Consider the following 14,173-nt stretch of genomic DNA (forward strand, 5'->3'; position numbering starts at 1 on the left):
TTTTCTTTCGAAAAGAAGGTTAAAACCCCGGCCTTCGGGCGTGTTGGAAAAAGAAAATTTCGCTCCAACAGCTGAATCAACAAAGAGGATGTTTGACACCTGCGGAGGGACATTTATCAAGAATCAATCAAAGGGAGGACAGAACCTGAATTCGGTATCTAGCAGCGCTGTGAAGAACAAGACCGACCTTTGTCCATGAGTACCGGTTGGTTTCCAGGCTATTGTAATGCTCTATGACGAAGCTAACCGAACCTGCGGTTGCGGTGCACATGTGTGTTCATTGGAGTGTAAATTGCGAGTGAAAGCTTGAGAGGACACACTCGAAGGCGAGGCCGCTGAGTACGGAGCAGCCAATCGCCGCCGGTGAGCCAGAGAAGGAAAGGGGCATTCTCGCCACCGGCTTGCCTCAACGAAGTGGAGTAGTAGAACAGCTCGGCGCTGTTCTTCTCGTCCACCTATAGACAGATTATTGTCCGAATAATCTACAGTGCTCTCTGTAACTGACAATACAGTACTGCATACGATTAGATATTCAGACAAATTCGTTCAAGCAGGTTTCCCCTAGCTAGTACTTGGACAGTTCTTTACTCGGTAACAAAGTTCCTCCATGTCACAGTTTAAGAGGCAAAACCATATGCCGTAGCACAGAGTGTTCAGAGAGTATTTCCCAAGAGCACCGACAAAATTAATTCGGCCAGTTTCCATGATAGCGGAACTGAAGATTTCAGTTACATCAAAGTCAAGAACATGTTGGCCTTCTTTTCTCGAGTAATGGTAAATCAGGAAACAAAGAACAAAAAAAGAAAGGAAAAATCTAGTGTAGTGCCCCACAGTACCACACCCAAAACACATGCAGATTGCAGAAGCACCAAACTCCACCTTCCCTTGCCATTGCCACTGTATACATCATCTACACGTCAAGAGGACAATCATGGGTCCGAGATGGTGTTGAAGAGGTACAACAAAAACTGTAGTTCCCAAACCCAGCGGTTTACTTGTACAACTAAATTGGCTATCAGAATCGCCAACGTAAATTGGGATTAGCTGATCAAATTGAATGACACTGGAAGTGACCATATGTATCTGCAGCAGTGCCCACCTTAGTAAAGCTTCGTGAACTCAGCCGTCTGGTTAGGTTCTCCAAGCCTGAATGCGTCCCTCTCAATTAGGATCTGCAAGGAGCTCATTGTCTTGACCAAAGATGCCCAAACTACGGGCGCACAGAAAAACGCATAGGCAAACACTGCCAATGCCCTGACGACGCCGTTCATATACCATGGGAATGCCATCACAAAGAGTGTGCCGATGATCCCAATCCATGTCGTCAGGACAGCAAGGGGTTGAAGGAGGAAGACATTGATCACAATTAAAGAAAGAGAGAAAGACCCTAGCAGGTACAGCGGCCAGCCAAACAGCGGATGCACAGTCCGTGGGACGAGGAAGAAGGGAATGGTGTAAGCTGCAAGTATGGACCATGCTGCCACTACTCTGAGTGCAGTGAGTAAGAACATAGTGTTTTTCTCTGTTCTTCTGTTGTAGCACATCTTTGACAAACTGGGCCGTGCTAGCCGGTTGACTGCAATGACTCCAATATACAGTAGAGCCTGTATTAATGCCACAGGTATCTCCGATGAATACCTGTTTTGTACCATGTTCCCAAATAGTCAGAAAATGCAATTGAGGCAGTATTCCGAATTAACACTCCATGCAACATCCTTTTACATGGCAATACTGATGCTACTTTACTGATAGGAAAAAGTTTGAGAGCATCATATCCCCCTACTTCATGGAATTTTATCCCACGGCACACAAAAAAGCATGATATTGCTCTGTCTTACGAATCTTTGTTCTAAAGAAGATAAAAGGCAATTAGAAAAAGACATGTCACCAATCACATCAGATCACACTAACTGAGTGCTACTATCATCCACTATAACAGCATTTTCTTATCTAGTACTGCATTTCGTGCATGGCACTGTTAATGTCAAAACTTCAGATTGCAAAAGAAATATGCATATGCCAGAAAAAACTAAACAAATCACTCACCCTAGGTTTTCACGACGTTGTTCATGCCAAGAAAGCCCCAGAGGTAAAACTGGCCAAGACCACCAGTACCATGGTTTTAACCATGGAGCACTTGGAAATGTAACCACACTATTTGGTCCACAAGGAATACTCCAGCGGAGCTTCAAATCTGAAAGAATTGTTGCCCGTTAGTCTTAGCCTACAAAATGCATAGGCATATCAAAGGATCATATACCGGTAGTGATACTCACAATAGTAAGATGCGTCCATCTGATAGCCTAGAGGAAGGCGATAAGTTCCATCAAGCTTAGTGCCATTAACTGGTGGGTGGAACATTGGTTGATCAAGCAAGTCCGGGAAATAGCTAGCAAGGAAGCCCTGATCTGCACCATCTGGATTTTCACGTCCAACAGCTAGCTCATGGAGCATGTTGTTAAAAACATCCATTGAGGGCTACAAATATAACAAAGCGAACACTGAGGACAGTTGTGATTTTTCAGAAGGAACAGAAGAACAAAATGATTGATTAATAGCTGATGAGTACACCAACAATAATTTTGTGGGTGCATAATATAGGGGTCTAAGTGTTTCAGAACCCCTACGAAAATTTTTACAGTACATAATTGGGCTCAACAGTTCTAGGTAAGTTGGCATGCACAATGCATAATTTTAAAACCTCAAAACTTTTACAATGCACATGGATCAGATAACTACATCTATGTTTGAGAAGGGCTAACAGAGGAAAGTACAATCCTGAGAAAAAATACCAAATTCAATGCAAGTTTCCAGCTTCAAAGTTGAAACAGCGCCAAGGCTGATATATTTGAGGTAACACAACTGCACTGAACTAGTTGATAAATGATAGTAACAAAACTACAAAGATCTATTTTTAATCCAACACAATAAACGAAGAACTAACAAGCATCAAACGACAGCTCCATTGCTCCTAAGCTGAAGCACTGAACGACAGACATTGCATCTCTAGATGATTTCCAAAACAAAAAAGCATCTCTAGATAATTCCAAAGCAGCGAAAATTTAGATCGGCAAAAGATAAGAAAGAGCTGCACGCTGCTAAGTAACCCTACCTTCAGTACAAAGAGACCCGTATGGAAGATACAAGGGTTGATGAAGACAGCACAGAATTGGCCACACTGAAACAATTCATCAGTGTTCTGGAGAAACATGTTGTCAGAGTCGAGCATAACAACTCGATCATAGGAAACTAAGCTCCAAGCATACAGCTTGTTTAAAGTCAACTTGAATCGTGTGTTGAAGTTTTCTTGTTTTTCATAAGGATTCTTTAAATTATCCACAGAGACCACCTTCACACCATCATCCTTCCTACAAAAACAGTTGGAGATGCACAAATCAATAACAAAATCAACACTCAACAAGGCAGAAAAAGTCACAGTTCAGCTTATGGTAAATTTATTTAGCTTCAATAAATATACATTGCTTGGTTCATGATACATGTAAATTCTAGCAGCAGCATGGTGCATGAAAAATATGTGTTAGCTAAAGAAAGGGAACATTCTGCTTCACACACTTGCTAATCCAATAATAATTGTCCCACAGTAAGCTGAAGGTAATCTAGTATTTTTCAATTTGGTCATGAAGTCATCATAATAAAGTGAAGGAGAGATGGACATAGAATTATTACTTATTCCATCGTTCCATAAATATTTAGGCCTAGAGAGGGACACCAGCCAGCTTCAGCTTCAGTACAACCTTAACCTTAGTTTCACACTATACTGCCACTATTATTTGTTCATGATTGGTTACACTGTATTAATTCTCATAACAAAATTTTACACTGGTAGTTACAGGGCTCTATAAAGACTAAGCTTCAAGGCCCAACATGTCTATCAACTTCAAGTAGTATTTTCATATCATGTTCAACCAGTTGTCCATATATTAAAGCCCAGAATTAAAAATGCTCAAACTCAGCACTTGAAGGGGGTCATATTCTCTGGAACAGGGGAGAAAGTTTGTGCCACCACGATACAGAGTCAACAAAACAAAGCTAGCATTCCCTGAATCATAACCTCATAAGCAAACACTGCCAAGCCATATCACAGCCCAAATCAACTCAGGTCGACGTGTAGATGTGGTCACGTAGACAATACAACACATATACATAGTAGCCCAAGTGCCCAACTGAAAATACTTCTATAGAACCATCCAGTCACAATCAAGTAATCAGCTTGACTATAATGTTAACAGGTCAGCTTGCAGCAAATATCTAACAGAGGCTAAGTCAGTGGTCTAACACAAATACACTTCTACAGTTTAGCATTACTGATTATCAATCAGCTAAGTGTAAATTGTGCAACTATTTGTGGTGGAAATTCGCAGCTCAGAACTTGCAGTTCCTCAACAAATCTTTCACAGCACAGACGTGGTATTGCACTTAACAAGCTTAATGCCTTTGTACAAATAAATCAACATGCATATCAGAGCTACAGACTCAAAGACCGTAACAATTACAGAAAACCATTTCCAAGAAGCAAGTATGTCAACATACTCTTGTGCACCCGAAAGTACTGCAAGGAACAGGACAGGGCCAAAAGGGCACAAGGGTCTGCGCGCCAAAAACGGTCACACAAATGCAAGATAAATACGCAAGAATTTACATGACGCCGCGAAAGAAAGGCACTACCTTTAAAACCGGAAAATCGAAATGCTTAAATGGTTGTATCCATGTGCTGTGAAACCAATCAATAACCAACCAAAGTTCAACGAAACAGCAAACGAAGGAATTCATCAAAATTAATATTGCATCGAACTATATTAAAGGCGTCAACTTAACAATACAGAGCATAGATATAGCTAAAAATATGCAACAAGCCACAAACCAGGCATGAAGTTAGACTCTAGGAGGTTTTAAAAAAAAAACAAAAGTTGCATCACACCCCCCAAATCGAGTATACCGCAACCTGGGCATCGAACATCTACATGGGCATGGAGTTTTTGGCAGCACCCAACGATCCCAGGTAAAATCCAACAGAGGAGCGACAGTGAGAGTGGGGGAGCTTACAGCGCCTGGACCCAGCGCGGCGGGACGTCGAGCGAGGCGATCACGACGCGGTCTGCATCGGCGCCGAGCCCCCGCAGCGACCGCATCATGACGCGCGTGGCCACGTAGAACTCGTAGTCCCGGGGCGTGCCCATGTACATCATCGCGGCGTACGCGTGCCGTCGCCCCGCGACCACCCCCTCCTCCTCCGCCGCAGCCAACGCCCCCGCCGCGACCCACGCCACGACGAGCCACCACAACCCTACACGCCGCCCCATCCCGCGCGCCGGGGAATCTCCCGCGCCTCAGATCTATCTAGCTACGAAGCGAGGATCGCCGGAGCCAGGCAGGGGCCCCGGAGCATCACCAGGCGGCGGCGAGCGCGCGGGCGGGCGGGGGCCGGGGAGCTCCGCGGGAATGGCCGGAGCAGGTCGGTCGCCGGTGCGCTGTCTCGGGAGCTGGAGCTGGAGCTGGAGCGGCGCGTTGTTTTCTCCTTCTTTTTTCTGCTGCTTCTTTTTCTTTGTTCCAGTTTGGCTTCAACGTGAATGGAAAGGTGGAGGCAGTTGAGTGGAGGTGGCCGGGGGAAGAGCAGGAGAAGCGAGATGCGAAAGTCTCCTGCGCTTCAGTTTATGCTTGAGCTGGCTCCCTGATAATTGCGCTTCACGTGAAAAAAAAGGGGTTGGCTTTGCGTAATCAGATTACTATGTGGTGTAATGATCGTTTGGCATGGTATCAGTCAAAACAGAGTCCATCGGTTTAACCCCTGGTCAGTCAAGCCAGGAGATGATGCTTTCTCAGGAGTCAACAGGACCCAAGCGAAGCTCACCAACCTGTAATGAATTTGAGAAGCCAAGGAGGCTCGTTTGGTTGGGACTCAGGAGGCAAACAGGCCCGGAGAGACTGTTCCGTTGGCTCGCCGCATCTTTCGTGGTCTGGCTAGGTAGGCAGCACCTGCAAGCTGGAGGGAGCTCTCTCTCGGCTTCTCGGATGATCTATCGCTGTCAATGTCTTTGATCCCCCAGGTTTCGTGCACATGCTTCCGAGCAAACAGCTCCTATCAAAATAAAAACCAGCTAATATTCAGGCTGCTTCTGGACACCAACTTTTTGCCAGGAAAGTTGTTCGGGCCTCAACAAAACAAACAGTGCCCTAAAACCGGAACCGTTCTTTAGTTCGGTCGGTACGTCGTTTCGAATAGAAAGAAATAAGGAAAAACAGAAAGAAGAGCAGGTAGGCACGTGAAGACTCCGGAGTCCTGGCCCCTGGGTGCCGTTGGACTTTGGAGCGGGGTCTCCATGGGAAGAAAAAAATACTCTTTGCCGGAACGACTCGGCACACGACGGCACGCAGAAAACTGTTCGGAAGATGAGATGTGCCCAAATTGTCACTCCTTTCGGTGATGGATTAGATAGAGACTCCTACCGTGCGGCGTGCACTTGGCCGTACGCGTGTGCAACTCGTCTTCACGCGCTGCTTTTGGCAGAGCAAAAGCTCGCGACTGGTCACTGGGTTTGGATAGGGATGAGCACGTCACGGACACGGTGGCCGTCAGCGGTCGGTCACGATGTTGAGTGCCCGACGGTGCAAAAATAAAGCCAGTGTTTGACGCTTTGCGCTTTTGGTTCCATCTACTCGTTCCATAATTCTTGTCAAAATATTACATGTATCTAGACGTCTTTTAAATAGATACATCCATTTTTAAGCAAATTTGAGACAAGAATTATGAAACAGAAGGAGTATCTCTTTAAAAAAATCTCGAGCACGTAATGCTTATCTTCATCGGAATCTATTTTCTGTTGTTTCTTTGAATAAAACTGTCAATGTTTTGAAAAAAAAAAAGGCATCTATATACGTCCTATTGTACTCTAACAAACATTCTTGCTAAACTTGACTTAAAATATGTTCATATGCATTATACGAAAACACGGTTTCAACAGTAACAACTAGGATCTCAGTCTCGCCTGCATCCCTAACCACTTGTAGTCTGCTAGGGCTACCCTAAATGCAAATTTTGAGCCAAAATTTTTTAAATACAGGAATGTTTAAAGTTTAAATTAGAAGTGCGTCATCTATCACCACGGCTGCCTAGATCAGCCTCGCCGGAACCGGCACGGTTTCTCCACCGCTGGTGCTCCATCTGCCTTGCCGGAACCGCGGGTACTCCTTCCGCTCTATCACTATTCACTACTGCTGCTCTCGCAGTCTCGCCAAAAATGCCAAAGCAGTCGTCCTCGATCTACCCCCACCGCCCACAGTTCAGGATTTCCCGTATGTAGAACATTCCAGGAGCTAATTAATTTCAGCCGACGAGTTTGCGTTCTAACGTACGGCCAAAGTTCTTAAACTATGCGTGAGTAGTTGAAGAATTTCCTGGGTTCCAACTACCGAACCACAGTCTAGTTGGTCAAGGGCTAGAGGCAACCAGCCTACCGGTCCAATAAATTGAGAAACAACATTGTTTGTCCTACAGACTTGCCTGTCATCTTCACGGAAGGACGGAAGCGATAGCAGGAGAAACACTGGGTTGGAGTGTTTGGTGACTGTCAAACTCCATTACTTCACCAAAGCTGTTCCATATAAATAAGAGTCTCTAAAAATGCAAACTGTTGCACAGTGGCATGAGCAAAGTTGGGACAAAAAAAATCAACCTTGCCTAGCATAAGGAAAAAACTAAACAATTCTTTAAACCTAGTGGGGGATACTTGGTCGGCGACCACCGAAGCTATCCACTTCCGGCGCTGTGAAATATAGTCGCCAGGAAATGATGAGGTGCTAATGTCATTTCTACCAGACTTAAACTGATGGGCTACTGGTCAACTGTATAATTACGACTGTTCCTTCCATCTCACCAAGGAATTGAGGAATTCCATCACCTGCACCGCAAACAATTGGCAAGTACAGAAAAACCAAATCAGAGGTCAATCGACTGAATAAAATCACCAGGAATGCAGAAATCAATGAAGCGTGAGGTGTTCTTTACTTCAGATGGGCCTGTCAGTGAGTAGAAGGCTTCCGTCTCCTTGGGCACTTGCGAAACCAGTATTCCAAATCCACAGTTCCGCTCCCGAAATACCTGACCATCGCAGCAACACAATAGAAAAATAAATACAATACATTTTCAGTGAATAATTCTGAGGGATATGCACACTCTTTTTTTTCGTGAAGTAAAGGAAACCTTGAATGCATCTTCGTCTGTTCGATCGTCTCCAATGTAGATAGGAAGAACGCTTTCAGGGTCATCTAACCCCAGCGCCTGAAGCAGAAACTCCACCGCCTTCCCCTTGTCCCAGTCGATCACCGGACGAACCTCTAAAACCTGTGCACTTGCAGCATAATTATTTAGTAACACGAAGAACGCTTGGTGAAGGATCCTTCGGATCTTCCTACCTTTCGTCCGGTCGTTACTTTTAGGCGAGGGAAAGCTTTGAGGACACCATCGACGAGCTCCGTGACCAATTTCCAGTCCTGGGAAACGAAACAGGCGAGAGAAGAATCTTCAGAGGAGGACGTCAAGGGGCAGGGAAACTTGAGTCGATCTAACTCTACCTTCTTGTCGACGTTGCGGTAGTGTACAGACACACAGAACTTGTTGTTCTCAACAATTGCACCCTTGATTGATCTAGTGGCTTCCACTAGAGATTTGTTAACCTGTTGGGCAAACGGAAATAAATACCATGACATTTCCTTTGTACAAGTAGATCGAATAACGTGACTATTAACATGGTTTAACTGTATACCTCACTGATGATCTGTAGAAACTCGTTTGCAGGCTGGAAAAGTTTCGCCTCTTTGTTCTACAATAAAGTATTGTTCAAAGAAGAAGAAAAAAAAATCAAAGGTCCCAAGGAAAAAAACTATAGTAAACTGAGGATTTACAGGAGCAAAAATGAAGAAAGCAATGTTTTTTTTGCCACGGAGGTAACGCCAAAAAGCAGTTTAGTCGTCTCTGAAATCCGAAAACGAAGGAAGAACTCACATCTTTTGTTATACTTTCAGAATCTGCACACGTTACCATTATGTCCATTCCATGACTTCCAGCATAGTAGAGTTCTTTCAGCTTTACAAAATCAAATACCTGGACATCAGTCATCAGATATAAACCAGGTTGGACACGTGATACATCATCAAATATATAATTTCCATACAGTTCAAGCTCCCAGTTTGTTCTTACTTTGTCACGAGACCTCCCGCTGACAATTGCGGTGGGGCAGAACCTTGCAACATTCTTCACAGCAGTGCGCATCTGAACGAAGTTTTTCGGATTGAGCAACCAACATATACATACGTCCAGCAGTGTTGCAGTAATAAGGAATGCATGGTGGATGTTTGCACGAGATATTAGTTACCTCAGGGGACATGAATGCCTTCTCAGGATCATTAACAATAGGCGAAAGTGTGCCATCATAGTCAAGAAACAACGCAATCTTCTTGCCCTGCGTTCTGGCTATGATTTGGTCGAAGGAAGCTAAAGCAGAAGGACATTTTTTCTGCAACAAAGGGCAAAGCTGTAACATGCTTTGCATAAGACGGCAAGACACTCACTAGATAACTGAAAATCAAAATGGACATTGATCTTACCAGCCAAGTGTTGTTACCAGAAACTTTGTCAGATGAAATATCGCAACCGGAATGCACGTATGGCTGTTTACGGGTTGACAGTGTCATGACACCGAGCAGGCCATCAACGACTTCGGCAAGTTTACGTCTACTGATATATGTCACACTCAAGGAAGAACATGGATGTTTCTTGGAGGTTGCTGAAGATGGCATCATATTTGGAGGGAGGGTCAATACTGGCTGGGTTTTGGCCACATGATCAGACATGACAGGTAAGCTGTTGTTCTAAATGAGTACAATAAGGAGTGTCTTTTGGGATCCAAATTAGGTAGAACAAGCTTTATTTCAAATAGATTTAACCCACAGTCTTGTCAATGAAAAACCACTTCTTCAATGTTTTCTTGTCAGTGTAAGTTCGCAGAAAATTGCCAGTGATCTGATGAAAGAAGCATGTCAATATTAGACAAAAGCATGTTATGTTTACTCAATTAAAACATGAAATACTTTGTAGTCACAATATGTTACTTACCTTCATACACTCCTTTGCAAGAACGCATGTGTATTCATATGTCACAAAAGTGAAACTTCAGTAGAAAAGGGACCATATAACTCAGCTTGTGTGTATAGTTGATCAGACGGCATTGCTGCATGAGTCAGGGAACAAGTTTATGTCATTGATCTAAAAATGTCATAATACTCTAATAATGTTATGGCATCATCATGCATGCATAGACAGAATTTGTAATGGCACCTAGGTTCTAGCCAACAGGGAGTTCCTCTGAACCTAGGTTAATCCCGACAGCAAGTAAATGTGTAACATCAGTGTCCTTATCATTCAGGGATAACATAAACAACACCATAATTGCCTAGTAAGCATTTTGATATCAACATTTCTTTTTAATTTGTTTGGAAAATGGGGGATCTGAACGTTTTAATTGAAGGTAGGTTCAGACAAACGTGCAGCCTGTTCTCACTACAGCATTTGTAAAGCGTGTTAAAGACGGTCCGTAAAAAAAGTATTGATCTGCCTACACTATGTAAGATCAAAATTACTGCTACTTAAACAATGTAGAAGGTCGTGTCTTTCACTAGAAGGATTTGGTGATCATCAACAAGGTTAGGCCCAATGCCTACCATCTATAATGATAGGCTACCCCAGAAAGCACCCAGTAATCAGTAACTAGTTTCGATCATAAACCCTTAATGACATGTTAGGTACGCCTAACTTCTCTTTTTTTCCTATTGAATCATCAGAAATTCTCTTTTGTCCAGTGAATCGCCATGGCACCAAAAACAGCTACAGATCCAGATTTTGGTACATAAAATGCACATCGCTTTAGTCTATGGTCATAAATTCTAGCGATGCGATTCACAGCTGCTAGAGGAACTAAGAAACCATATCGTGGAAAGGATCTCATGAAATCGATACGACATGAAGGGAGTCTATTATTAAATTAATGTGATTTAACTAAAAAAAGACATGCAAGTTGATCAAGTCAAAAAGCAAAAACGATTCAGATGCAATGCAATTCAATCGCATAAACCATATCAGGCGAGAAAAGTACGGCATTATATAAATTTAAAACTTTTGGATATAAATTCTCGCATCTAGATGCAAGTACCATGTAGGGGGGGAAAGGGATAGACAGACGGAATTAGGAATTCGAGGCAGTGAATCATCATTCTTAGAGCAATTGAAAGATCGCTTGCAAAATTGGGGGCAAATGAAGGGAAGATAAGAGAGAGAAATATGTACAGACACTCACCTTGGTGAAGAACAGGGAGGGCGGTGTATTTGCAGACGCCGAGAAAAGAGAAGAAGAAAAAGCCGTGAGGCGGAGATGTATATATAAGAGAACGGAGGCAGAAAGGGGATTTCAAAATCTCGAAGAATTTCAACTCCGCCTGTTCATCGTAGATACTCGCTAGGTGCCCCGGGTCGACTAAACTGGATGGGCCTTCGTCCACAGTAAATGGGCATTGGGCTAGTACGGCACTGCCCGCTGGGTTCCTCTTTACCCACGGAGTGTTCACCCCGTTGGGTTCTGATCCAAATTCCCAAGGGCCGGAAGTTCCGGCCGAACTTCCGGCCGAACCTCCGGATGCTCTCTGTTATTTTTCGGGAAATTTCGAAACTTGCTGCGGAACTTCCGGATATTCAAGAATATGCAGAACTTCCGGCCTCCAACCGGAACTTCCGGTGTGACCGTTACGGATCTGACTTGCCCTAATGCTCCTGCTATAAATACCCCTTGTATGCCGCTGTTTTGGGTAGAGTTCGCACGAGTTGAGTTCGTGAAATCTCCCTGGCGTTGTAAACACTCCCATATAGTGAAGTTTCGCTGGTTGGCGCCCGTGGTTTTTCCTACTCGTTGTTTGAGAGGGTTTTCCATGTTAAATCCGTGTGTCCTTATGCTGTGATTTCTTCTTCGTTTTTGTTTGTCGTGTTCATAACAAGTGGTATCAGATCCCCAGGTTCCGCCTAGGGTTTTCGACATGTCTACCTTGAAGTTCGATCTGTCGCGGCTGGAGTACACCACACGATTCTCGTTGTGGCAAGTGAAGATGCGGACGATTCTCGCTCAAACTTCAGATCTGGATGAAGCGCTTGATTCCTTCGGCAAGAAGGATGAAAAGGAGTGGACTGCCGAAGAGAAACGCAAAGATCGTAAGGCTTTGTCTTTGATTCAACTTCATCTATCCAATAATATTTTGCAGGAAGTGTTGGAGGAGAAATCCACAGCAGCCCTGTGGCTGAAACTGGAATCGATCTGCATGTCTAAAGATTTAACCAGTAAGATCCATGTAAAGATGAAGTTGTTTACCCATAAGCTGCAACAAGGTGGATCGGTAATATCTCATATAACTGTTTTTTTGAGAGATAGTTTCTGACTTGCAAGCTTTGGAGGTTAAGTATGATGATGAGGATTTAGCCATCTTACTCTTATGCTCGTTGCCTAGTTCCTATACAAATTTCCGCGATTCAATTCTTTATAGCCATGACTCTCTAACCCTTAATGAGATTTTAGAAGCACTTAGACAGAAAGAAAAGATGAAGTCTATGATGCAGACCGATGGGTCGTCGTCAAAGGCAAAAGCTCTGCAGGTTCGTGGCAGGAGCAGAGGAACAACAACTATGACAACCGAGATAAGAGCAGGGACAGAAAAGCTCGTTCAAAGTCCCGAGGAAAAGATAAGTTCTGCAGGTATTGTAAGAAAAATAATCATGTTATTGAGGATTGTTATAAACTGCAGAACAAGGAGAAAAGGAACGGTACCTACAAACCGAAATACAAGTCCGATGGTAATGGTAAGGCCGCTGTCATTTCTACCAACAGCTCCGAGGGTGAATGCCTCGCTGTTCTTGCTGCTTGTATTTCACGTGATGATGAATGGATTCTTGATACGGCATGTTCCTTTCATATTTGGTGTAACAAGGATTGGTTCAGTTCTTATGAGTCTGTGCAGACTGGAGATTTTGTGCGTGCGGGCGATGACAATCCTTGTCATATTGTTGTCGTTGGGTCCGTTCAGATCAAGACCCATGATGGCATGACACGCATGTTGAAAGAGGTGAAGCACATACCAAGCATGGTCAGGAATTTGATCTCGCTTAGTACCATGGATTGTGACGGGTACAAGTACGCCGGAGGGCATAGACTTCTGAAGGTATCTAGAGGTTCTCTCATTCACATGATAGGTGATATGAATTCTGCCAAATTATATGTTCTTAGAGGTGTCACTTTGCCTGGTTTTGCTGCTGCCGTTACACCTAATGATTCTGATGATTTTGCTAAAACGAATCTATGGCATATGGGTCTTTGGGCATATGAGTGAACATGGGATGGAAGAGTTGGTCAAGAGAGAGCTCATCGATAGCTGCAACTTGAGTAAACTTGAGTTTTGTGAGCACTTCGTTTATGGTAACCACAAAAGGGTTAAGTTTATTTCTTCCGTTCATACTACCAAAGGCATATTAGATCATGTGCATGCTGATGTTTGGGGACCCTCCCGTAAGATTTCTATTGGTGGTGCTAATTACATGCTTACCATTATTGATGATTATTCAAGAAAAGTTTGGTCTTATTTTCTGAAACATAAATCTGATGTTTTTGGTGCATTCAAGAAGTGGAAAGTTATGATAGAAAAGCAAACTGAAAGAAAGGTGAAAATTTTGCGTACTGATAATGGTGGTGAATTTATTTCTGATGAGTTTGAGGAGTTTTGCAGCAATGATGGTGTGGCTAGGCACTACACGGTTGCCCGTACTCCACAACAAATTGGCGTGGCTGAACGCATGAATAGAACCATCATCTCGAGAACCCGTTGCATGCTGTCCAATGCAGGTTTGGGCAGGCGTTTTTGGGCTGAGGTAGATTCCACCACATGCTACCTCATAAACAGGTCACCTTCTAATCCACTTGATAAGAAAACTCCCATTGAGGTATGGTCTGGTAAACCTGCTGATTATTCACAGTTGAGAGTTTTCGGTTGCACCGCTTATGCTCACGTTGATAATGGAAAGCTAGAGCCTAGAGCTGTTAAGTGCATTTTTCATGGCTATGGTTCTGGA

At 43.7% G+C, this 14,173-nt stretch overlaps 2 protein-coding genes across 2 annotated transcripts; both read right to left on the reverse strand.

Annotated features, from left to right (window-relative positions):
* Positions 1–647: 647 nt before the first annotated feature.
* LOC100838751 (putative glucuronosyltransferase PGSIP8) lies at positions 648–5,718 on the reverse strand. Its single transcript, XM_003580245.4, has 5 exons — positions 5,065–5,718; positions 3,113–3,368; positions 2,277–2,478; positions 2,047–2,194; positions 648–1,638 (listed from the first exon to the last, which is right to left on the reverse strand). Exons 1-5 carry the CDS (start codon positions 5,319–5,321, stop codon positions 1,101–1,103), a joined length of 1,401 nt encoding a protein of 466 aa, XP_003580293.1. The 5' UTR covers positions 5,322–5,718; the 3' UTR covers positions 648–1,100.
* Positions 5,719–7,564: 1,846 nt separating this feature from the next.
* Positions 7,565–10,362, reverse strand: LOC100824359 (probable trehalose-phosphate phosphatase 5). Its single transcript, XM_024456119.1, has 12 exons — positions 10,352–10,362; positions 10,130–10,244; positions 9,622–10,036; positions 9,390–9,530; positions 9,215–9,286; positions 9,020–9,118; positions 8,781–8,837; positions 8,590–8,691; positions 8,431–8,508; positions 8,219–8,359; positions 8,024–8,116; positions 7,565–7,916 (listed from the first exon to the last, which is right to left on the reverse strand). Exons 3-12 carry the CDS (start codon positions 9,865–9,867, stop codon positions 7,869–7,871), a joined length of 1,077 nt encoding a protein of 358 aa, XP_024311887.1. The 5' UTR covers positions 9,868–10,036; positions 10,130–10,244; positions 10,352–10,362; the 3' UTR covers positions 7,565–7,868.
* Between the last annotated feature and the right edge of the window lie 3,811 nt (positions 10,363–14,173).

The sequence above is a fragment of the Brachypodium distachyon genome, chromosome 5, assembly GCF_000005505.3.
Source record: "Brachypodium distachyon strain Bd21 chromosome 5, Brachypodium_distachyon_v3.0, whole genome shotgun sequence".
NCBI lineage: Eukaryota > Viridiplantae > Streptophyta > Magnoliopsida > Poales > Poaceae > Brachypodium > Brachypodium distachyon.